Here is a 25976-nt window from a genome sequence, read left to right as displayed (position 1 = left end):
ACATGGGACCAAAAACCAAACCCTGCAAGAAACCACTGCCCACTTCCTGCCAAGATGATACAGACGAATCCACTAACACTCTCAGGGTTCAACCCCTCAGCTAGTTCCCAACCCACTTGACTGGACTCTGTTAGCCCACAATCCCCCAGTTTTTTTTATAAAAGCATCACAGGAGACCATATCGAAGGCCTTTTTAAAAATCCAAGTATATGATATCAACCGCATTTCCCACATCTAAGCAGTTCATTACGTGATTACAGAAGGAGATGAGTTTCGTCAGACATGACCTCCCTGCAATGAAACCTTGTTGGCTATCCTTTAGCATCATGCCTTCTGCCAGTCTCTTACAAATGGACTTCTTGATAATGTTTTTCCAAAATTTTACCTGGTATTGAGGTCAAACTGACTGGCCTATAGTTTTCTGGATCTTCCCTCCTCCCCTTCTTAAAGATTGGCACCACACTGACCCTTTTCCAGTCTTCCAGGACTTCTGAACATCATGAGTCTTCAAATACCTTCACCAATGATCCTGCAATGACTCCAGCCAATTTCTTAAGCACTCTTGAGTGTAGTCTTTCCAGTCCAGCAGACTTGAAGACATTTAAGTGCTCCCTTACCAGTTCAAATCTGACCACTGGTTGGCAATGCCTTCCCCCCTGCCCGCATCAATCCAGTATCCAGCTAGGCAGGCAATCACCATTTGTATGCAGGAACACAAACACAAAGTGTTCTTTAAAGACTTCAGCTTTCTCCTGACTGTCTGTTGTCAGCTATCCTGTCCTATTTTGCAAGGGCCCCACATTTCCCCTGGTCTTCTTCTTGCTCCCAATATACCTATATACATTCTGCTCCTTATATACCATTCTTATTGTCCTTGATTTCAGTCGCCAACCTGATCTCAGTTGCCGCTCTTGTCTTCCTTATCCTCTCCCTTCAAATATGGGCTATACTTGTGTATTCTTCCTTGGTGATTATCCCTTGCTTCTGCTATCCGTAAGCCTCCTTTTTCTTTTTTAAGCACTCCTTGACTCCTCTGGTAAGTCAAGACGGCTTTCCAGCCCCTTACCACTTTTCCTGCATAAAGGAATGAACCTTTTATGTGCTCTAAGGATCACTCCTTTGAGGAATGAGCACCCTTCCTGAACTCCCTTCCCCCCCAGTCCCTCTTCTGATAGGGTCTCTCCCACTTTTTTCCTGTGGATGTAGTAGATATTCCAAGAACTGTGGCAGTTCCACTGATGTTATTATTTCCTCCACCTGACTGGGGCATTTATACATGTGCTCCAGAAGTGGGAAGGGGGAGGGGATTCTTTAATTAGTACACTGGAGCAGCCTCACTGTATGTGTATAGGTGCCCCTGGATAACAAAACACTTATATCCTTATGGCACTAGTGCTGAATTATATTTTCAAAAGTTAAATGTATACAAAGCTAAATTCCTGAAAAATAGAGTTAGGTTTAGGAAAATCTACCTGCTTCTTAATGTGACACCGTTCACTGAAAATAAATAAAGATGTTTGGAATAAAAGTAAATTCAGCATTTTACTCAAAATTGTTTTTATTGGTGGTGTTAGCAACAGCACTCAATGCTTCTCACTTATGGTCCTATCTTGCAAAAAGCTTTATGTGGCATGTGAACATGGGTAGAAGGATCTGAATGTGTTGATTTTTTTGAAGGATTGGGGTATCACTTAGGTGTAAACCAAAAGCAACTACAGAGAAAACTGGTATAAGACCAAAAATTGGGCTTGCTGTGTTCAGCGTTGTAATGGCTATGAGGCAGAACCTCAGCTGATGCAAATTGTCATAGGTCCACTGAAGTTAAGCCTTAATTAATCATTTGTTTTCATCAGCTCCGGGCTGCCTCTATAAAAATGTCTTTAAATAATTTCTTTTTTCTAACTCAGCAGGTACAATTTCAGATCATCTCCCATCAACAGCAGCATTTGGCCCAACTATTTACAATGGCAAAGGTTCTCCCAAACAGCACCTAGTGAAAAATAACCTGTCAGCTCTGACAAGACCTTCAGTCTTAGGTACCTCTGGATTTTTTGTTTCAGCTCACCTAAATTATACATTCCGATTTAGTTACCCGAGGTAAAGTGGAAACATTATATAAATAGGTGTAGTGGATGCAAACTCTTATGTATTTAGAACAAAACATTATGCTAGGAGTCTTTATGTAAATATATATTTTATCCCTTACTAACTAGCAATGAGAAGTGTTTATGTACTTTCCGATGCAGCAGTCCTAGAAAACAGAATGTTTATTATTTTTTTTATTATATTTTACTTTTTGGTTGTTTAATTTGAGGAAAGAACAGCCTCTGAATTCAGGCTTTTGGAAGAATGTGTTTGTCAATTTGAAACAGCTGCTCCAGAACAGATTTTAGACTTCAGTGCAAGGCACTGGGAAACCTTGATAGAAACTGATTGTATACTACTTAAGCAAGGCTGTGATCCTTACAGAAAAAAAACATGAGTCTTGAACAACTAGTTCCATATTTTAAAACAGTATCCACATTACACCTTGGACTGCACTAAAGTGGTTGCTTTGTAGTGTTTCATCAAATATCCAGTTTTCATCGTCAACAGAACAAATCCCATGAAGCTGTTAGGGCTGGAAAATTCTTAATATTAATTAAATAGCCATAATCTCTCTCTGTATACTTTATATTAATTTTAATGTGAACATTTACAAACTGCACTGCTAATATGTTTTATCCCAGTTGACGTTCCATAACCATTTAATATTTGACTTTCTTGTACACTAGTCTCTGTCTTATAATGTCAACTGATTTAATTAAGGTAACATTTAGATGTCAACATGTAGGTAACCCAGCACTAAACCTGGCAGGGATAGGTGATTTCCAGATGAGCACATTATATTGCTTTGATCCTGAAATTGTGCTTTTCTGCAGCATATGATGCCCCAAGTTAAATGAATGAAACTAGGCCACATGGCTATATACTGCCCTCATGTGGTGAAAATAAAAGGATAAAAGCCTATTGTTTCAGTAACTACTATGATGAATCTTCCTGAAAATTATTTTATTCTCAATCTGAAGATTTATTGGTCATGTGTATACACACAGTAATTTAAACTGAGAACGATATTGTTTAAATGGTTATTCCCTGTTGAACTGCATGTAGGCTTGAAGAACAGTTCTGCTAGAAAGTTGGTCTTGACAGGACAACTAGATGTGCTAATGCCTTTGCATGTTAAAGTAGGAAGAACCTGAGAGCTCATTCCTGCAAGATGCTGAGTAACTCTTAGAAGGCCCCCAGTTCCCATTGAGTAGAAATACCAAAACGTTAAATATGGGACATGACAGAAATGTATCAGAAAACCCAGGAAGCAAAAATTACAGCTTTCAGTAGAAATTTGGCCCAGAACAGTGACAGGATCCATCAATTACATGGAGTTTGGAGCTAGTAAGTTGTGTAACAAATTATGATGCTAGGTAGAATTTCAAATTCACCTAAGTCCATTAACTTTCATTGGAATTTCAGCTTTTCAGCATCTTTGAAAATTATATCCCGTATTTCCCACACGCTCTGTTTGCTCAGAGTACAAGGAAACTGTATATGTTTTTGGTATCCACAATTAAAATATATTAAAATATTATTAATACAGTTCTCCCAGAGTAAATTGTGCTATAAAGTAGGTGCGTTGTGGTCAAATTAACAGATGGCTTAGATTATTGTGGTGTAACATAGCAAAATAAAATAAGAACTACATTGAGACTAGTGAGTTTGTGTAAATATTTGGTACCATCTGGTACAGTCCTTAGTATATAGGATCTTGAGGTATGAAAATAATACTGGAATGTCATGCACAAAAGTTAATAAATTAAATTCAATATTTTCATCCACTTGGCATCATAATAATTTTCCAAATGATTAATGTTATTTAGGCACATTAACAAATTCAGGGCCTCCAAAAAAGCGCCACAAAGGATGGTCACCAGAATCACCATCATCTACTGAAACTTGGAACTTGCAGCCCAACCCACAGATTCCAAATAAAAATAAAAATGGTAAGCTATGCTGATTTAATTTGTTTGTTTGTTTAAAAGACAGTGGAAGAAAGGCCAGAATATTGAAGATATTTATGTACTAAAATACAGAAAGGTGCCAGATAGGCTGTTTGAAGGTAATAGGAATCCAAAGTCCTTCTGAAATCAGTAACTACCAAGTTTACTGAAATCAAAGATGAGGTTTTCCCCCTAAATTGGCATGGGGAAAAAATTCCCTTGTCTTATGATTGCATGCAAGAAAACTTCATTAAATACATTGTCTATAATTAAACTGCTGCCAAAAATAGGACGTGCTCAGCAATGGCAAACAACTATGAAGTTGATTAAATACAGTCAGCACTGGGCATAATTATAAAATAAATGTTTCATATTGCGTAAACTTGCTGGGAACCTAATACCAGGATAGATTAGTGCAGCTCATCTGAAAAAAGTATATGGTAATGCCTATTAAGTCCAGTCCCCCTCAGCACTGACTCTTTCAAGTCATGGTGAGCTGCTACATTGCATACCTTTTGACTTTTTCATTCCCACAGCTGAGCTGTGCCTTTCTTTCCTATTCCCAATGTTTCCTGTTTCTTCACCAACCTTAAATGCAAACATCACCAAATGGGGCCAAACAGTTCACCCAGAATCCCTCTGTCACTCCCTCTCTCAGGCTCTCACCTATAATTAGTATAGCTCTGCCCTCCATGAGGTGAGGCCGGGCCAGGTTGCTCTGTGCTTCATCTACCTATAAATGTTTGGAGGATCACGGGATTCATGACAACAACAATAGTTATAAGTGGAAGTGAATCAGCACATGGTCCTTTGTGGGGGGTATCTGGAGTACACACACACATAGTGAGCACTGCTGAACTGAGGAGTCACCATGGCTTGAAATCCTGTTGACCCTGGTGGGGCCCAGTCCTGTAAACTATATGGTAAATCATGAGCCTTTGGTTTTGGACTAGTATCATGCTTAGTTTGTACTATGTGCAAGGGAGGCACCGTGATCTAGCAGGTGCCTGGCAGGAGAAGCACCGTGACTGTGTGGGCGGGCTCCCCAGGGCAGGTGGTTGTCCCTAATATGTCCTCCGTAGGAGGTCTATATTGAGTAGATTTTTGGTGTTGGAGGTGGAACTGGAGCTTGCTCCATCCAATCCATGCATTGGCCTGGCATTACGGTGCTTCCAGGAGCGGTGCAATAAACAAAAACCAAAAAAAAAAGGAAAAAAAAGAAAAAAGGTTGTACTATGTATAAGTAGGTGTCAAGGTGCTACTTATAAGTATGTTTATGGAGAACTTATACTAAAACTTACAGCAATTTCAGGAAAAGGTAACATGCATCAATTTGTGATGAATTAAGTACGTGGATAAAATATGCAAATTGCTACAGCTGTGTTTAATTTCAAGGTCATTGTTTTCAAATTTGCTTCTTACTTCCATGTATTTAGGGAGAGCAGGGTATAACAATAAAAAGAGGGGGAAGGGGTTGCCAGGGGAAAAAGCTGGGGGGAAGCACAGGGCAAAGGGGCTACCTGACTCCCAAGATTTCTTTTTCTTAGTGTAGCAGTGGAAGGGGGACAAATTTAAGGCAACCTTACAATAATTTGATTCTATCCCTGGACAATTATAACAAATTTATATATTTTCCATATATAGAATCTAATTACTGGGGGGTTGTCTTATAATCCGGGTCATCTTCTATTCGAGTAAATAAGGTACAGACCAAGAGATTTTTGTAAATGCTAGTCTTTTTAGCTGTTTAAATACATTTGAGATCTGGTCCAAAATCTAGGATGTATTGAAGCCAATGATAAAACTCCCACTGACTTCAGTTGGCCAGGGCACTATCAGTGTCATTCCAAAGAGAGATTCATTATTGGCCAAACTATAACATGCTCTCTCAGTTTCAGTTCAATCCTAATTTAAACGGATTCCCATTAAGGTGCCACTGTGTTAAACTGAGTAATAGTCCCACGTGTAGCCCAGTATGTTTAGCTAGCTTTGTGGTGAGTATCTAGTAACTCTCATGCACAGTGTATCAGCTCGTTTTTACTTTTATGCTGTTTTGTCTCTATTAGACTGAGATATCTTTCTCCTCCAGAAGCAGACTGAGAGAGATGTAACATTCTGATGAGTAATTAAGCCATAAAAGTGAATGTCGGAGTTCAGTTTGTCACATTATTATTATTGATTTTACTTGTAAAAAAGTGTATTTGCTATTAACTCTAAAGATGGATTACACAGTTGCCATTTAGTTCAGATAAAAATAAAATCGATAAAACAGATAATCCACCAGAATTAATTAGTTTCCCTTAAAATAGTGTTTTTAATCTGCTAATGTTTGAAGTTAGATTACTGTTAAAAACTAATGAAAGGCTTCAGCGTATTTAATTTTCTCTTTCTAAGAACTGATAACAACATTGGTTTATAATCCAAGCAGCAAAATGTATTTGTGTTCATGCAAAATGTATAGGCCATAAATGTTTTGCAGGCTTCTCTGGATTATGGCACTCATACTTTCACCCATGTGCTTGCTTATTTTGCAGTCTTTAGATATGTGTAAAACTTAGTTTTGGAAATGATATTATTTTAAGGAAGCTAAGGTAATATTATAGGTAGATTAGTAGTTCATGTATCAGTTGTGTTTCAACAAAAAAGGAATGAAGCATTGATTCTGAGTGCAGATGTTGGCTGATGTGAGAAAGCAACATTGTGAGTTCTGTTTTATCGAGCTATTACTTGACTGTATTGACTTCATGAATTCATTCTTAGACGGAGGAAGCTTGTCATCTTTGCCACATTCTGCTTTAATAGGACCAGCCTCATCTCCAATGGTGGCCTCTGGAGAACCAGTTTCAGTTCCTGACAACTTGCTGAAAATATGTAAAGCAAAACCAGTTATATTTAAAGGTAATAAAATCCCAACAATCTTTTGTCTATTTGCTTTTAAAGGCAATTTAATATGTTCTGAGATAAATATAGGATTTTTATTGAGAAATATTAACTAATTAACCTGATGATCACAAGACAACCAGTGAAAATTCAATTAAAAAGCCAATCAAAAAGTCCCTGTACTCTAAGCCACCCACACTACCTGACCTTCATATGAGGAAGTAAGCATTATAATAAATATATGGGTTCTTGAAATGGGGTGCTGGTCAGTTCACAAAGGTTATGGATTGGTGCCTATAAAGATTGAGAACCATTGTTTTACAAAGCTGAATCATGTAAGCCTGTTCATATGAAAAACAAAGGCTAAACTCCCATTTATCATCAAACAAGACTGGCCAAAAGATGTAACTAAGAAGACAATAGATTACTGTATTAGCTTTATGTACTGTAGATATAAATTTGTGTTGGGTCACCCATGCTTACATCTCATTCTGACCTGTAGTAAAGGGTTAAAGCTCATCTGTGCAGGAAATGGAACTCCTCAGAGGCCCATCCAAGAGTGCAAAATGAACTACCAGGTTTCCAAGTTGTTGCCGTATTGGTTTAGAGGCAAAAGGAAGTAGAACTCATGGTAGAGGTGATATCTTTTTAGTCCAACTAGATTTTTGCAAAAAAAAAATATTCTTTAATTGCAAGCTTTTGGGCACAAACACCCTTCTTCAGATGTAGGAGAAAAGAGAACTTTTACAATCTGTTCTCCGATGCCTGAAGAAGGGTGTTTGTGCCAAAAAGCTTGCAATTAAAGAATGTTTTTTGAAAAAATCTAGTTGGTCTAATACAGGGGTGGGCAAAATGTGGACTGGGTGCGGTCTTCCAGGCTATTCTGTCCGGCCCACGGGGCCCCTAAAAAGTTTAGAAAATTAATATGTATCTGCCCCAGGCTGCCTGTCATGCGGTCCTTGATGGCTTCCCAAAACTCAGTAAGCAGCCCTCTGCCCAAAATAATTGCCTGCCCCTTGTCTAATGAAAGATATCACCTCTACCATAAATTCTGATTCCAAATGAACTACCAGATTTTCTTGCATACAGCATACCTCTTTACCCCCATTGGCGTGCATGTGTTAAGTGGGGAAGCTGATTTTTTGTCCAAGATAGAAACACCCTATTTTCATCCCTGCTCCACAGTGCAGCAGCTCTGGTATTCCCTCAGCTCAGCCTGCTGAGGGAATCAATGGGCCACTGAATTAATGGTCCATTGTTCTTTATTTCACAGTTGCTAGCAATCATCTCTCCTTTTTAATGGTCTTGACTAATGAAGCTAACCTTTCTTAGGGGAATTTGGCTGTCTGATAGGGCTTCTGGTCATGTCTCCTATTTCACATCTCTTTAGCTTTTTTTAAGATGAGAGGTCCACCTATGGAGACCAGTCTTTAACAGGAGCTAGTGTTTTAGTTAAGCAGGGTCAGTCAGCTGAAGATTAGGCTCCGTCCTTGCTTTCTGCAGCCATAACACTAGAATTTTTTTTCCGTAATGCCTTTCAAAAACAAGGTGCATATTCTATTTGGGGGCACGTTATATGTGCAAAAATACAGTAACACCAAAATGAAGACCATCACAAACCTCATTACTTTCTGCCCCAAGTACAAGACTCATTTCTTTGACTTGCCTTCTCCAACATAAATGTAGAGCAGCATGTACAAAACCCTAGCAACACTCTGCCAAAACTAAGTGCTACAACATATGCACTTCTCCCCCATGGAGAGGATGTGAGAGTAAACCATAGCAGATTAGTCACATTGCTGAATACTATGGTCATGAATGTGGTATAGGATCCTGTAGATTCCTGTACAGTGTCAAGAATAAGAAAGATAGAAATAGTCATGGCGAAGACTCCACAAACCAAGGCAGAGTATTTCAAATCACCTGTTGCTGCACAAGGTATAAACCAGGGGTCGGCAAAATTTTTGGGCAGAGTGCCAAAAACACCCACAGTTTCAACTTGTAAGATGTTGGTGTGCCAGGGGTGGATGGTGGGGAGCTGCTAGGGGCCTGATCCTTGTTGTGGCAATATAAAAAATAACACCAGCCCCTTCCCCACCATCCGCCCTAAGGCACATGTGCCAAGCAAAATGCCTTTGCATGCCACATTCTGGCATGCATGCCAGGGGTTGCCCACCCCTGGTATAAACCAATGAATACCATCACACTGGCTTCTTCAGATTCTCCTGAGTACTAAAGTATAGCAGACTGTTTGATTCATACACATTAAATTAATTTGGTGAGTGCAAATATTGTTTATTTTACAGGTCATGGAAACTTCCCTTATCTTTGTGGGAACCTTAATGACATCATAGTGAGTCCACTTTTGTACACCTGCTACAGAAATTCTCAGTCTATATCTAGAGCTTATGAACAGTATGGTGCTTCCACAATACAGCCGATCTCAGAGGAGATGCAGCTGTTACTAACAGTCTACTACCTTGTTCAGCTAGGTGAGGTTTTTTTTCCATCTGTATAGAAGTAAAACATTTCCCATTGGTGAATGAAAAGGAACTATGGGCTGAAGAGCAGTTACTAGCTGGGTTCCTTAAGAGTTATTTTTGTGTGTGATTTCATATTTTCATTAATGAACTTGGAGTTGGAGTATGCTAATGATACTTGCAGACGATGTAAAGTTGAGAGGCCCTGGCAATACAGAAGTACCAGAATATTACATGGGTAGCACTGGATGAACCGAGGATTAACGTATGTGTACTCCAGTGATGTCTAGGGCTGCTGGGGCCTGGTTCTACATTTTGCTGAAATGTGCTCTAACTTACATTGACCATAATATCTGCTAGGTACTAGCCAGGGCTTCTCCAGCAGGCCATGGCCTCATATAGGCTAGCTCCTGATAAGATGCTGGAATGGAGTAACGTGGAGGTAGTACAGTGTGTGGCTGGAAACAGATGTCATCTTCTGCCACCATAAATTTTTATGGTGGCACAAAGAATAAGTAAACATGCATCCATGTGCCTTGTTTCACCACAAATGCCTAAAATCTGCAGATGGAATATAGGTGGTATCAATTTGTGCTACTTGATTGTGGTCAACATCTGTTAGGTTTTTTAGGGCCCCTAAAGCCCAGGGAGTGCCTGCACAGGTTCCCCCATTTGTAGAGATGCATGCTTGGGATATCTGACTTGCGGTGTATCTGCAATTGGTTTTCCCAGTTGCAGAGGTGTGCTCAGGGATTCCCTAGGTGATCCTCTGCTAGCAGAGAAACCTGGGGCTGCACTGTTTTCAGAGGCATGTTTGCCTGAGTGTTTTTCCTAGAATCGGGCCCCAGCTGGTGGACCTGACCCTGTAGATCAATGGGCAGTGTCTGTCTCACCCAGTGAAGTGGCTCAGTTGACACATCCCAACACAGCTGATCCACTTCATTTGGTGATGCCTGTTTATGCCTTGTGCTGAGCACTGACTATTCCCCAGTGCTCAGGGAATGTCCAGCTTCTACTTAAGGCACATTGACCAAGAGACTCAGGGGGTTGTGATATGGGCCAGAATCTGGTTTCAAAGCTTTTATATGAGCAGAGGGCCTAGTTATACTGCAAATTAGATATAACTTCAGGAAAGACAACGGAGTGATTATGTATTAAACCAAAATGGATCCAGAAGTCAAAGATTTTGTTTAGCTCTTTTTCTCAGATGAGAGGGATTTATTTTGGCTAAGCATCATATTTTAAGTGGTTTATACTCTGTTCTTCTTTTGATGTTTCTTTAGCTTCAGACCAAGTCCCTTTGATTGAGGATTTGGAGCAAATATTCATGCGCTCATGGAGGGAGTCTCATCTCTCTGAAATCCGCCAGTATCAGCAGGCCCTTCCACAGACTTTCCCTCAGGTTCCCAGCCAGATTGCACCAGTGACATCTGCCCAGCTCCCCTGGCTAGCAGGGTTAGCTGCCAGTTCTTGCAATGACAGTGTCCATATCATTGAGTGCAGTTACTCTCTAGCTGAGGGACTTTCAGAAATGTTTAAGCAGATCATTGAAGGAAAGCTAGTGAAGACGAACTACGTGGTGATCCTATGCGCTAGCAGAAACAGATGCATAGATTCCTGCATTGTGGTGACAGGTGAGTTCACAGAGAAAATCTTTAGACCAACCTGTATAACTCTTATCATTATCTGTTATGAGAAATTGGCTTGGCTTGCATCCCCATTTGTGCATGCACTTTTCTACATTTCTGGCTGAAGTGCCTCACTGTAAAGGAGTGTTTGCATGTATATGACAGTGAGCAAGCTAATTTTGAGGTTCAGTTGAAGCTACTTAGAAAGCTGTCCTGCTTTTAGTGTTTAATAGAATTTGAGGCTATTCCCATAGCTGGGTATTACTATTACTTATAATGTAGAGCAGCATGGTAAACGATATGACGTACAGACCAGATCTGGCTCATGGAGCCATATAATCTATTTGGCGGGGCTCCTGGAGAGACCAGAAATTTGGGAGTGGGATGAGCAAGACCAGGGCTTCCCTCTAATTTCTGGCATAAGGAGTCCCATTGGAGATGTGCCAATAGTGGAGGGGTAATCAATGGCTGTGTTAAACCCTGCATCTCCTGGACACCACTCATAACACTACTGTTTGAACAAGGAAGGTTGATTTAGAACATTGTCATTTTGGTTCAAACCGTAACATTTCATATAAAAAAGTGTCATTTTTGTTTTTTAGGGACATACCAGGCAAGAGTTCTGTCTGAGAGCATGCTCACCCCTGCAGACTACCAGAAGGAAGTTAATTATCAACTGGTGACCGGGAAAGTTGAAACTCTGGGGTCTTATTTTAGCACCCTCTGCCCAGGTATAAACAGACATGATCCTAAGAGCCTATCCTTTGAACTCAGTGGGAGTCTGTCAGAAAGGGACAATAACAATCTGGAAGAGTAAAACTTATCTGAAAAATGTCAGATCCCCATGGGCAAATTGCATTCATACATGCATATATTTTCATCAACAGAAATGAAAATTAGTTAGTTGCCTATATCAAAGCATGGATATGGCTCTGTACACAGTCTCTATCCAACACACTTCACTGCTGTATGCAGGTTGCCTCCTCAGCTGGTTGCACAGGTATGAGGGTGAGCTAAATAGCTCACAGCCAGCTAATTCGTCCTGTTACTCAATATTATTCCCTTGTCTTCATCTCAGTATAAACTCCATCCTGACCTCTGAAATGAGAGAGAATATTGCTGCAAAACTATTGTTTCACCAAGTGAGGAGAATTTGAGGCTGTGAGCAGGGGAAATTAAGTTCATCAAGCCCATTAAATGTCATGAAATTTACTTGAGGTAGATTCTGTTTTCTTTGACCTATCATTTGCTTTTTTATGCAGAAGCTCCTTCTGCTCTAAGTTTCTTTTAAATACAACTCTTAAAGGCACTGAAGTGAACTTTTTCTATTTCTTGAGCAGTAGAAGTAAATGAAAATCTTAAAATAATTGCTATGCATACTGTGTGGACTCACTGGATTGCACTTTGGAATCACCCTGGCTGTCCTTGGTTCAATTATAGTATATTAAAGTGTTTCTTCACAAGTGCTCAGTGAATACAGTACAATACTAACACTGTGTTCTCTGAATGTCTTTCATTGGCTAAGAACAAGAAGGGCTCTGGATGAATGTAATGTGGTGAGCTCTGGCAGGATCTGCGGTGGGGATGGCCTTGTCAGGGTGGGCACATGCCCCCTGTGTCCCCACAACCAGTCGCCTATGCAGTAGCATAAATCAATAGGTGTCTTGTTTTTGTTTTTGTGTATCACCTGAGAAGATCTGGAAATATATCTTCCCATTTTGTGAAACTTTTTTAGATGTATCCTAATTATCCATCTCTGACTAAGGATAAACTGAGACTTTTCAAAGTGTTTTTCTGCTGCCCATGACAGAACAGAAGAGCCTGATGCTTAGGTAGTCACCTTGGCTGAAAGAGATACTACTCTGCTTGCTTTGGAGTAGGGGTTTGAACCTGGGTCTTCATCCACCCATGAAAATGTCCTCACCAGTGGGTGGCAAAGTTGTGTTCTGCTCCAGTGAAAATTTGGTTAAACCAAGGTTATTCAGCTTCTAAGTGACTAGGGACCACACTTCCCATGGGCAACATCATTGGGAGCTTCAATTGTGGGGGACACAGCAGGGTAAACCATGAACCCCTGGGCTGTGGATGCCCCCTTCCTGCTGCATTGAGCACACACAACCTTCCTCCCCTGCTGCACCATGCACCCCAGCCTCCCTCTCAGCGAGCGGTGGATCCAGGATTTGGCCAAGAGAGGTATGGAAACAGTCACCTGTGCTGCAGGGCTAGCTGCACCTCCAGCTACCGGTCTCACTCCTATTGGTGTGGATAGATTGGGAGCCTCTGGGGACTTTTTGCTTACCCCAGAGTAGGCAAGAATCCCCAACCCTTTCCCCTCCATGCTCAAAGGCATGCCCCTCCCTTTCCCTTTCATCCTTCCCTCCCTCACCAGACCCTGTTGCTTTTTCCATTGTCCCAGGGTGGGGGAAGCTGTTCCTGCCTGCTCCAGCCAAGCTGTGTGGAGGCTAGGAACCATGGCAGTACTGGTTCCGATGGGCAGAGGGGGTGTTCCCTCTCTCTATGCCTGCTTCCAGAGGACTGGGCAGATTGGGGAACTCATCCCTCCCTTCCCCAGGCCATCACTGCTGCTGCTGTTGCTGTTCCTAGCTGAGCCCAGGCCCTGCCTGGTCTGGCTGCAGGAGCTTCCCTCTTGCTTGGGACAGCAGGAAAAGCAGCAGTGGCACAGAGGGGAGAGGAGGGATGGGGAAGTGTCTTTGAACACAGAGGGGATTCTTACATGCTTTGAGGACTTTAAAAAAGCCACCAGAAGCTCCCAAGATGTGGTTTGGTGTGAAAGGGGGATTGCAGCCATGCCATAGCACCCCCTTTAGATCCACCCATGCTCTCAGCTCTCTTTACTGGGCAGGGGCAGGAAGCAGCAGCTAGAGGAGGGAAGTGGAGAGCCCAGAGTCTCCATCTGCTGATGCACACAGTAGGTAATAGAGGGAGTGATGACTGGGTGGGAGGCCAGGGGTGGTAAGTTAACCTCTGTGGGCTGCCAGTAGGACAGTCTTGATTTAAAAAGTGCAAACAGATCCAACAGGAGCCAGCAAGAGAGCCTCAGTGAAGAATGGCAGAAGCCGGGGTTTCAGAGCATCTAACTGGAGTGTATAAAGTATTTAGAAGCCCCCTGATGAAAAATGCTGTTAGAGTTATGTGGTATTATTATTATCAACATGAATATTAATATCCATTCTTCTTTCAATTTGGCAGAGGGTGACATTGATCTTTTGCTTGACAAATTTTATCAAGAAAACCAAGGCCACATTTCTTCATCTCTTTATGCTTCAGTGAATAGGACAACAACAGCTCTAGATGGAACCGGAGCATCTGTGTGCACAAGTAAGTAATGAAGACATCTAGAGAGGGAGCAGAGTAGAGTAAAGCCTAACAATTTTTTGAGATTTCCCTTAATCACTGACCTCTGATCTCAGCCCCCATCTTTCCTATGTGTAATCTTTGAAAGTAAACATTGATTCTGATGTATACACGGCTACAGTTCCACTCCACGATCCTCCTTCAAGTGGATCATTTATTTGATCTTAGTTTGTTTATTAAATGAGGACTTTGACTTCATGAAGGCCTAAAGGGACATTCACAATACATGTGTGGAATAGAGTTCTTGGGAAGTTTGGGGACCAGGGAACATGTAGAGGAATCTCTGAAAATTGATAGGCTTTATTCTCCCTCTGTCTGAAGGATTTCATTGCTTTAGAACATCTATATTATACAGGAGAACTTCATACAGAGAACTTTACACCATGAGCTGTGAAGACTTCCAGGAGATAGCAGACTTTAAGGCGTATAAGATTAGACTTCTGCCACACAACTGAACAAATGTTTTTGCCTCTTCCCAGGTTATAATATTGAACAGCATCAGATTCGTCCATTCCAGCTGGCAGTTGCTCAGAAATTATTGTCTCATGTTTGCTCAATTGCTGACTCAAGCACTCAAAACCTTGATTTGGGCTCTTTTGAAAAAGTTGATTTCCTGATTTGCATTCCACCCTCTGAAGTGACATACCAGCAGACACTGTTTCATCTCTGGCATTCAGGTATTCCTTGTGATCTGGGTTTATTTTAGATGTGAATGTGAAATTGGTAGCTACATTTTGTATGTGGAAGGACTGATGCCTATTTGACTTCTTTAGGTGTTTTGCTGGAGCTTGGCTTAGAAAAGGAGCACCTCACAAAGCAGAGAGTGGAACAATATGTTATGAAGCTAGATGCTGAATCCCAGACTAAATTTAAAGCCTTTTTGCAAAACTCTATGCAGAATCCTCACACACTGTTTGTCCTAATCCATGATCATGCTCACTGGGATCTTATGAGGTAAGAACAATTTTATTTTTAACTCAACTTTTACAGAAAAAAATGTTAATTATTATTATTTTTATTAGCTCTAAAGTCCATTCAAAATGCTGTCTTGAAGGTCATTTTGGTTGTTTATTCATTGCCCACTCATCTGTGTCCATCTTCACTGCCCAGCTAGCTCCATTTGCCCAAGCATCAAACACGAACAGTTCTGCTGGAGGTTGTTGCAGACCTGTCCTCATCCTGAATTGCCTCTAATGTCTCATTGAGCTGTTTTCAGCTCTGATTCTCCATGAGTCATGGATTCCTACAAGGTCCTTCACATTTGCTGGTAGGCTGCTTCTTGCATGTGAGAAAATCGATGTGGAAAGCCACTTCACTGCCCTCCTTCAAAACTCTCTTTAACTTTTATCCCTGCTGCAAATTGTGCAAAAAAACTCCACAGTATCTGGGCAGCTGGTGTACCACTTATTACTAGATGTGTCAGAGTTGCAGTGTTCTGTAGGGATGTCTCAGTTTCAGTAAATTTCTGATGAAAGGAAGACAAAAAAATCTTCCTCCCAAGTCACCTGCTCATACTACTGGTTTTGTGAAGGGTGGGAGCATGGATTTTCCAAGCTTCCAAGATGCCCACCGTGTATTTTTAACTTAACAGAATCCACATATTTCTACTGCAGGAACACGAGCATGTTCGCAAAAGAGGTTATTTTGGATTTTGTGAGGTGGGAGAGTAATTGTAATGGTTAACATTAATATAGACCACCTTTCATCCCATTTTGAGACACAAAGAGCATGAGTGACTTGCTTAGGATCACAGATCCAGGGGACTGAAATGGCATATGCTTGGGCCCTAATACCCAGACATTCATTCCTCTTTTATGGTAATCCTTTTGCAGTTACTCTGTGCCCCCATCTGCCTGTTGTATCTATCTGTTGTATCTCATTTTACACAAAGATTGTAATCTCTTTGGGGTCAAATGCTATATTTTCTTAAGTTGGGTTTGTTTAATTGTACAGGCAACACAGGTGGTTGCTAAAGGCAGCAAATTGTAGGAGGTAGCAAAAGCAACACTTGGGGCAAGCAGGCAGCATGCCATCAGCTCCACCCAGAATGAAACGGGAGGGTGGCAAACTTTCATTTGTCTAGGGCAGCAAAAATCCTTGTGCTGGCCCTGTTCTTAACAACTATGCTAATCCATGCCATTTGGCTGCTAGCAACTGCCATAGTGCCAGCTCCTTTTCAGCTTCCCCATCCTGTGTGCTGGGAGCTGCGGGAAGCTCCCTGCTTGATAGGCATTCCACAGTGTCTAAGGGAATGATATGGGGTTTATCCACTCCCTTTCTGTCATAGGAGTAGTGCAAAGATGGTAGAGCCAGGTCAAAGAATCCAGCTGTAAATTCCTTGTTTGTATTTAATGATGTTTTTGTGCCTGAGTTTCAGATGGTAAGATATATACATTGACCTTGGTATAAGAATTCTTTTATACTGATCACTTTGGAGAATATTGGGTTTCTTCTTGCAGTGCTGTTCATAGCCTTTATCCTCAAATGGAACCATCCGTGGGACTTGTCGATAGACTGTTGAACTGCAGAGAGGTGAAAGAGGCTCCAAACATTGTGACACTTCATGTGACTTCATTCCCCTATGCCCTGCAGACACAGCATACCCACATCAGCCCTTACAATGAAATCCACTGGCCTTCTTCATACAGCAATGTAAGATAGGTCTTTGGAGGGCTTTTGCATTCTTTTGTAAATTCATCAGCAAGTATTTTATGTTGACATGTCCAGAAAAACTTTGGAGGCCCCGGGTTCTCATGAAGAAAGTGATAAATAATTATTGTTATATTCCTTCTCTCGTCTGCTTTTGGTTTAGTTTCTATCTAAGTGCTTCCGTTTTTTAATCTTATCCTTTCTAGTTTCCCCTATCTACATCAGTGATTTTTAGCCAGGGTGCCACAGCACCATGGGATGCCTTGAACTCTTTTCAAGGATGCCACAGGGTGCCACACAATATTAGCACTGTTAAGTGAGCAAACATGATTCACATGTTAAATCCAGATATTTCTTTTCAACTGAGAAGAATTGCTTTATTATTTGCAGAGTCTATGAAAGGGATCCTCAAGTCTAAAAAGGTTGAGAACCACTGATTTAGATCCTCATTTTCTCTGAGCTGTCATAACTTTCATAGAAAGAACAGTAAGGGTTGCCAGAATCTGGAATGGGCTCCCAAGGGAGGTGGTGCTCTCCTCTACCCTGGGGGGTCTTCAAATGGAGACTGCACCTAGCTGGGGTCATCTGACCTCAGTGCTTTTTCCTGCCCGGGGCAGGGGGTCCAACTCAATGATCTATTGAGGTCGCTTCCAACCCTGACATCTATGAATCTATGAAACTGCACTGAAGTCAAAAGAACTGTTTAAATTTAAGTCTTCTCAACATATCAGTCAAGTGTTTATATTAGCATTGAATTATATAAATACATGTATTTTCTTAAATATTTTTCCTATATGTGTGTATATAAAGAAGAGTCCTAAGTCTACTTCTCTGTATGTTTTTGTTTGCATATATATTTATCATATTTCTTTGAATACAACACACTTTTAAAAATCAAATATTTCTTCTAAAAATGATCTGCACCTTCAATTCAACTATAAAAATCATGTAAAACTCTTACATGCACTATAAAGTTGTAGATGTGTCTTTATTTGATGTTTTGTTTTTTTTAAAATTGAGAATCCAAATATTTGGGTGTGTTTTAAATTCAAGGGTATTTTATATTTGAAGGAATATGATACTTAATTAGTGATGACAGGTTGATGCATTACTTACAATGCATATACTGCTTGTATTGTTAAATTACTTTTGTCTTTTTTTTACTGAAGGGAGTAGATTTATACCATGAAAACAAGAAATATTTTGGGTTGTCAGAATTCATTGAATCCACCCTTTCTGGACACAGCATTCCATTGCTTAGATATGACAGCTCTTTTGAAGCTATGGTTGTGGCTTTAGGGAAAAGGTACAGTATGGTCTTTCGTTTAAAACATTATGACATTTGAGAGGCATCATAATCCAGTAGATGGGGTTTTGGACCATACATCTGGAGGCCTGAGCTCTTCTTGTTCATGGCTTTGGCACTACTCAGTTATGCGTCCTATATGACAGTTTATCTTTCTGTGTTTTTGTTTCTCCACTTGACCTTGGTTTGTTGTCTTTATTTAATACAGGGGTGGCCAACCTGTGGTACATGTGCCAGAAGTGGTACAGGCAGCCTCTGTATGTGGCACATGACAGATCAGGGAGGAGACAGGCAGCAAAGCAGAAGATGGGGCAGGAAGCAGAAAGCAGAGCAGCAGATCAGGCAGGAGAAGGGGACTGGAGTAATCCTTGGGGAGGGTACAAGACTAATTTGTGGGGCACCTGCCAAAAAGGTTGGGTCCTGCTAATTTAGGCTATAAGCTGGTTAGCAGAGATTGTCTCTTTTTATGTATGTCATCTAGCACGATGTAGTTATGGTTTTGGCTGGGTCCGTTATCCACTATATAATTATTGTCCTTAATTGTGGAGGTTAACGCATCAATATTTTTAATGTGATTCCATGCTGAACTTTTCTGGCTATCAAGAACTAATTTTAATATATACATTTTGTAAATATCCTAAAGGGGCCACAAAGAACAGGTGCAGTTTCACTTTGGCTCCTGGACTTAAATCAAAATTGAATTGTTGTTATCAGAGGGTGAAAATTTGATGTCATTTACCTTATATGGTCCAGGAAGAGATGTTTAAGTGAAAACTCTAGAGTCACTGGGAGTGGGTAGCCAATGTTCTTTAGGTGCATTTTTTTGTGTGTGCAAAGTTCCAGATGAGCTCATTGAATTGTCAAGTATACAATAAATGCAAAATTGAGCAAGGAGAACTTTATAACTTTGTAAAGACTATGACATACTGGTTTTGGTCTTGATTCAATTCCTAGTCAAGTCAAGTGATTCTTTTTAGTTGACATTAGTAAGAATTGGATCAAATCTTCAGTAAGTACAAGTAAAAGAAACCCTAAACTGATGCACAATGAGCTGTACTGCGTTCATCTTCATTGCAAGTGTCTTTTATTTTTGATTCATGGTACTGCTGACTACATTAGCAAGTATTCTGTGGCATATCTTCTAAAAGCAATGAGGTCTTAATAACATGAGGAAGTATAACTTCAGCATGCCACTTGTCTTAAATCTTTCCTGAGAAATGGTTAGATCTCACCGTTTCTGGTCAAGGAATTATAGGAGAACAGTCAAGGACAGCTTAGTGTAGTTCTACTGTATATTAGGCATGATTTTACATGAAGATGATATTTTGTGTGTTATTGAATTTTTATAAGAGCTGCATCCTCACTTCACAATTTATTTCAGGTTTCCCAGATTACACAGTGCAGTGATAAGGACTTTTGTCCTCATACAGCACTATTCTGCAGCTATGATGGCAGTAAGTGGTCTATCTCAGATGAAGAATTACACTTCAGTTGAAACGCTGGAAATCACCCAAAACCTAATAAACTCTTCAAGACTCTGCCCCAGTGGCCATGGCCTCATGGTGGTGTTAAGAATTCCCTGTATTCCACTGGCTGCTGTGGCATATGAGCGACTCTATCATGTAAGAGAAAGACTAGCTCTTGAAGATAATTTTGAAATAATCTTGGGAAATCCTAACTCTGGAATCACCATAGGGAAGCACTTTGTGGAGCAACTAAAGGTAACTTGCAGAAGACACTATCCTAATAGGTTCACCATGGAAGCACCACGTCCATTGGGTGGGTGGATGGAGACGTTCAGGTTTTATTGATGTTATATGTCATTTCCCAGCAAAATTAAAACTAGCATGAATAGCCACACACATTGCAATCGAGTGTGCAGTCTATGAATCAATGCAGTAGTGAAAGAGCAAATAAAAATTAAAGTGATTTTTATCATGGTAAAGGTTTTACCTGAGCAGAAAAGTTTCCCCCTAAGGTGAATACTGTGGAATTATATTACGTAGGCCACCAGAAGGTGGTGTGGAGTCCTCACATCATTCAGTCCTACCCAGATACATCTGGGTCTCCCAGCATTTCAAATACAGCTCCTGATGTTTCCTGGGTTCTAACATTCTGGAAATGGTTAATAGATTAATAAATTCAGGCTGGCCACATTATGGTCATGTAGTCGTGACTCACTGCAAATAGCTAGTCTAAGCCCCCACACCCAACACTAAGCATTTATTTGTAGATGCTGACTGCTACATCTGGGAGCTCTGCTGAAAAGCATGCCCTCCCAATTTGCTCTTCATCCTTGTGTACCAAGCTCCAGCAATGAAGCAATATAGCTATCACAGAGTCATCCTGAACATGTACTCAGTACTGCTTGCAGACTCTTTGCCTGAGGCAGACTTATTGGCAAATGTACTGGGCTGCCCTAGAGTGACTCCATTGCCTGTTTCTGAGTTTTAATATACACAGAGCAGGAGTGAACAGGCATGAAAGCAATATGGAGATGCCCTATCCCCCTTATTAAGAATACTGCAACCCCCGTTTAAACACATAATGTTACATGTTAGGGTTGGACATTCCACCACACTTTTTGCTTGCTTCCTGCTACTTATGCCCTTAGCCATAATTCTCCCTGGAGTAGGAGACAGGGCCCTGATTATGATTTTGTTATACTAACACAGATGATTCACTTGATAAAACAGGAATAAATAAATTCAGAATCATATCCTATATTGTTTCATGTGTGCTGTTGGTTCTTAACCATAAATAATAAAGACCAGATTCTGTTACCCAACTCCCAGTGCATAGTACTTCACCAGTCAGTTTTTCTCATTGAATACAATGGTTACTCACAGCTCAAGATGTTAATCAATGTGAACATAGATATCTCCACCTGATCCCCAGGCAGAGACCAAGTGACCTGTTTATCAATCTATTATGGAGCTCTCAGAGCAGCTGACAACTATAGTTAGGGAACTGGAACCCCAAAGGAAAATATTTACGGTGAGTGACTCTTCTTTCTGCCTTTGAAGATCAGGTTATACATCTTCATAAAGGTTTTTTGTGCTTTCTGGATGAACATTTGGATATATATGTGGTTATCTTTTAATTTTCCACTTAATTTAGGAAGTCATTAGGTTGATGACATCATATGGATTTATGATGCTGTCTTTTTTAGTGAACCAATATTTCTGAGACAAAACTGAAAACAAAAGTTAACAACTAAGAAACTTTCACCCTTTGGCCTCCAGTAGTTGCTTTTGTAGAATCTCTACAGAATGAGATCCACAGCATAATCAATATATGATCCACTTCTGCCTTTTTAACAGAATCTTATGGTTATGCCCAGCTGTGTTTTTTACATTGTATGACAGATCTGGCAGAAAATTGAAGATGCAGATTGGAGGCCACAGACCTATTTGGAATTAGAAGGTCTTCCATGTATATTAATATTTAGTGGAATGGACCCTCAAGGGGAGTCCCTGCCAAGGTGAGAAGGCAATACTGACAAACACTTCCATTGTGTTCGTTGGTTCTTTGTGGGTGCAGCGGATTATGAGATTTGTATGATGAGATGATTGTTTCATGCGTTTTGGGTAGTTTTTGTGCTGTCAGCTAAAAATGTGGGAGATTGGCCATGTCGACTTGGTAGTAATGGGTGAGGAGGTTGACATATGTGATAGAAGGGGGGTTTTCACACCAACATCCCTAAGGAGGGATGTAAGGAGACAACAAAACTCTGGCATATGCAGATGCAGATCTATAAATGTTGGTGTTGCACCTGCTTCCAATAGGATTGAATTTGTTTGGAGGGGCTGAGTGTGCCAGATCAGAGAGTGAGTACATTTTTGAGTCAGGATTAGAACTCAGGAGAACCCAAGTGCAGTTGGATAAGCTGTTTCAAATACAAGTACAGAGATAATCTGCACTCTGGGAGTGAACATGCCAAAATACAGTAACAAAGATATGTCATTGAGTTTCTGCTTACATATCAGCGAAGTAGGTAATGACAAAATCCTTCATTTGTATCTGCCAAAGCAATCACAGTGTAGAATACAGTGGGATTTCAAACTGGTCTTTTGTTTCTTTCAAGGTCATTGAGATACTGTGACCTACGTTTAATAAATTCCTCTTCTCTGGTAAGGACAACCTTGGAACAAGAGCTTGGTTTGGCAGCATACTTTGTTAGCTCTGAAAGCCACATAGAGAAGGTGGTTGTAAATGACGTGTTGGAGAGTGACCAAGAAAAACTGAGCAGTACTGATAATGAAGATGAGGAAATAGTGACAGAAGGTATTACTTATTATTTGTTGAGTCTGTTCTATAAAGGAAGCCTTTAAGTGGTTGAGCTTTATATGATATCAGGTTTGAGAAGAATGAAGTTGTAGAGTTAGAAAATATAGTTTCATAAAGTAAGTTAGTACTTTTGGAAAAAAATCTACATGTTCAAACTTCAAGTTGTGCATTAAATATTAACTCTGTGGACATGTCTACACATGTGCATTTACTGTGCAGTAACTAAAATTACTTCACAGTACAGGTGCGTGCCTACATGTGTGCACCTGCACTACACAGTAAATATGGTGACTTACACTGATTTGAGCATATATGCAATACCTGCATCATGCAGGTATCAAATTTACACCTGATTATTTACTGTGCAGTAACACATGTGCAGATGCCTTACTGTGCAGTAACACTATGTATGTGGACTGACTTGGGACTAACTTTAATGCCTGCACGTGTAGATGCCAGTCTTTTCCCACTTACTGTGCAGTAGCTTACTGAATAGTAAATATAACAGGGCATAAATGCACATGTAGACATGGCCTGTAAGTATCAACATCAGAGATGAACTTTGGCTTTCAAGAATGCAAAGCCATCTATCACATATGCAAATATAAAGCAGTTATTGCAACTGGATGCAACAAAGTATTGGGAGAAATTATTTGAAAAGTTTAGTGCTGGGCTTGTACTTCTGAAATTAAATTTATCAAATAATATCCTGTTATTAATACTTTGTCTTTATCGTATGTTTCAACTGAGGAAGGCAAGCATTTTATAAACATTAATTAGTAAAATTTCTCAGTGCCCCTGAGAAACCATTATCACCCTCCCCATTTCATACTGGCAAAAATTGAACTATATAGGGGATAAATGATCACACAAGGTCTCATGGAAAGGACTGCTCACCTGAGTAAGATGTTACTCAGCAAGAATAGAACCTGACATAAACAGGAATAGGCACTTTTATCAGCAGCTTTGAAAGGAATGAAATTTTGTTTTCATCAAACACAGAGGTACAATCTGGCTGTAGAGTTACTTGAATGTCCCAGTGAAAATGAATGTGTTTAGGGGGTGAATAGCTGCTAGTGCTGTGATAATGTGAGACCTCTTTTATGTTATATATACTCCTTGCTGCTGGGGCAGCAAGGAAAAGAAGGCATGGGTGGCTAAGAGGACATTGCTGAGCTTTTGTCTGGAGTTTTGCTTCCACAAATTAAAATTAGATTAGTCCTCAGGCTGCTTCACTATATAGCACAGGCAATGTGGCCACACAAGAATACTGTCTGAATCATGATTTGACCTAGCTGAGGTGTAAGATATTTTGACCCAGAACCCTCTGACTTTGGTGGTTTGGTCATAGTTGAGGACTGCCTTTGGAGAATTAATTCAAATGTGTCTCCTTCTTCTCCCCACCCCTGGTCATGAAACAGGCTCTACTTCAGAAAAGAGAAGTCCTATGAAGAGAGAGAGATCACGCTCCCATGATTCTGCATCTTCATCTCTGTCTTCAAAAGCTTCAAGTAAGACTTTCATTTCTAAGCTTTCATTTGTTTAAACTAGTGATGGCAACTCATTTCCCTGCCCTTTTTGTCTGCAGAAAGACAGTTATTTGAAAACAACATTCTACAAAAGAGAATTATTAGTGATTCTCCCAACAGAAAGAATCTCTAATGGGGAAATCCTGTTCCTCTTACTTTTCCTGTCAGCCATACATCCCCAGATTGCTGTGGAGATCAGTGCTGTGGCAGGCTATTTCAGAAGCATCTTCCTTTTGAACTTACTGAGAATTGTGGATGTCCAGGGCCACTTGGTATCAGGCTCTATATGCTTTCAGAAATAATAACTGTGGGCACAACATACATTAAGGCTGCCCTGAAGAACTGTAATTACAATGCATTGGAGCAGACTCAGTTAATCAAATCTTCTGGATCATAGTAATTATCATGCTCCAGCAGACTCCATCGTCATATGTATCAGCATCCCTGCACTGAAAAATGGCAGTGAGGGCTCTTTAACGAAAGCTCGTTTGACAAACTTTAGTTAAAAGCATCCCCACCACCATTTTTCAGTGCGGGGACACTGCTTTACATGATGTTCTGGGAGCCCCTTCCACCCCACCTCCCAGAGCACGTGTATAAATGCCCTGTAATTTTAGATGGGTGTTCATAAAATATTTAGGAACCAAAATGTGCCTTCGTTACAACTGCTATAGTATCCCCTTTAGTCAGTGAGAGCGTTGCAGTATTCCAATCTCTTTTAGCCTTGTTCAGACAAATAGTCCCATTGATTTCAGCAAAATTATCTTTGTGAGTGAGGTGAATACAGCATGGCTTAACAGCAGTAAGTCCGGGCTCACATTTTTTGATGACTGCATTTTATGTTGTTGACTGTATGCTTGATGAGGACATTTAATGGAATTGTTGTGGTTGCAGGTTGTTTCTGAAGATTCAAATTGCATTGTGTTGAAATACAGATTTTGTTTTTAGGTACAGCATTCTGCAGTGAGTCATCTCCTTTATTAACAACAGGGGATGGAGCAAAGTCACCCCACCAAGTCCTAGGCAGCAGTACTGAAGAAAGTGGCAATCAATATGAAAAGCAAAGGCAGAAAATAGATAAGGGAGCACAGGCAGTCAGCAAGAACTTGCCAATTGCAGCTGAACAACTGGACACAAAGCAGAACATAAAAAACGCCCAGATTTCCATCACCTCATCATCCTCATCACCCTTTTCTTCTTCGTCTTTCTCCTCTGTGCCCACTCACAACTCCTTCATCCTGCAGACATTTCAATGCGTTATGACTAAAGCATCAAAGCAGCCCCCCATAGTTTTACTGCCTAAGTTAGTGTATGACATTATTACCTCTACTGACAGCAGTGGACTTCCCAAGTCATCTTCCCTCTTACCTTATCATTCGGTGATGTGGGCGAGTTCTTTCCGCCCCCTCATGAGTAAAATGATGACATGTACGGAGCAGTCTCTCTACTACCGCCAGTGGACAGTACCCAAACCAATTCATGTAGACTACAATAATAGAAATGAGGGCAGGATGGATAACTTTCACCCAAGGAGGCTGCTGCTGAGTGGGCCACCACAGGTGCGTAATAAAAATATGGCATTATTATTATCATTGTTTTATTTTGATTAATTTAATCTTAATCATATTAAGGTTAGATTAATGAGATCTATTATTCTTATCTGAGATTTTACTAATGGAAACAGCCCTTCTTACTTTGTTTATTACTGTATTTGCCTCTCACTGGGAGTATCTACACATGCAATTAATGTGACTGAATAAACTCTGGCACAATTTGTGCTGGAGTAAACTAATCTGGATGTC

At 40.5% G+C, this 25976-nt stretch overlaps 1 protein-coding gene across 3 annotated transcripts in view; it reads left to right on the top strand.

Annotated features, from left to right (window-relative positions):
• GREB1 (growth regulating estrogen receptor binding 1) overlaps positions 1 to 25976 on the top strand; it is a 159861-nt gene that overhangs the window by 105186 nt on the left and 28699 nt on the right. For 2 of the 3 annotated variants that reach the window (XM_090032003.1, XM_090032011.1), the window contains exons 7-22: positions 1908 to 2036; positions 3918 to 4040; positions 6840 to 6935; positions 9224 to 9409; positions 10681 to 11031; positions 11628 to 11756; positions 14236 to 14364; positions 14880 to 15077; positions 15174 to 15354; positions 16860 to 17052; positions 18219 to 18355; positions 19737 to 20076; positions 21724 to 21839; positions 22443 to 22642; positions 24067 to 24156; positions 25123 to 25733. In XM_090032003.1, the coding sequence (XP_089888129.1) occupies positions 1908 to 2036; positions 3918 to 4040; positions 6840 to 6935; positions 9224 to 9409; positions 10681 to 11031; positions 11628 to 11756; positions 14236 to 14364; positions 14880 to 15077; positions 15174 to 15354; positions 16860 to 17052; positions 18219 to 18355; positions 19737 to 20076; positions 21724 to 21839; positions 22443 to 22642; positions 24067 to 24156; positions 25123 to 25733 (3209 nt within the window). The remainder of the gene's footprint in view (positions 1 to 1907; positions 2037 to 3917; positions 4041 to 6839; positions 6936 to 9223; positions 9410 to 10680; positions 11032 to 11627; positions 11757 to 14235; positions 14365 to 14879; positions 15078 to 15173; positions 15355 to 16859; positions 17053 to 18218; positions 18356 to 19736; positions 20077 to 21723; positions 21840 to 22442; positions 22643 to 24066; positions 24157 to 25122; positions 25734 to 25976) is intronic. The other variant, XM_090032020.1, reaches the window with a different exon arrangement.

This window comes from Crocodylus siamensis, chromosome 1 (genome assembly GCF_052110815.1).
Source record: "Crocodylus siamensis isolate JL-2025a chromosome 1, ASM5211081v1, whole genome shotgun sequence".
Taxonomy (NCBI): Eukaryota; Metazoa; Chordata; order Crocodylia; family Crocodylidae; genus Crocodylus; species Crocodylus siamensis.
Note: the sequence above shows the minus strand (reverse complement) of the source record. Positions and strands in the feature narration are given on the sequence as shown.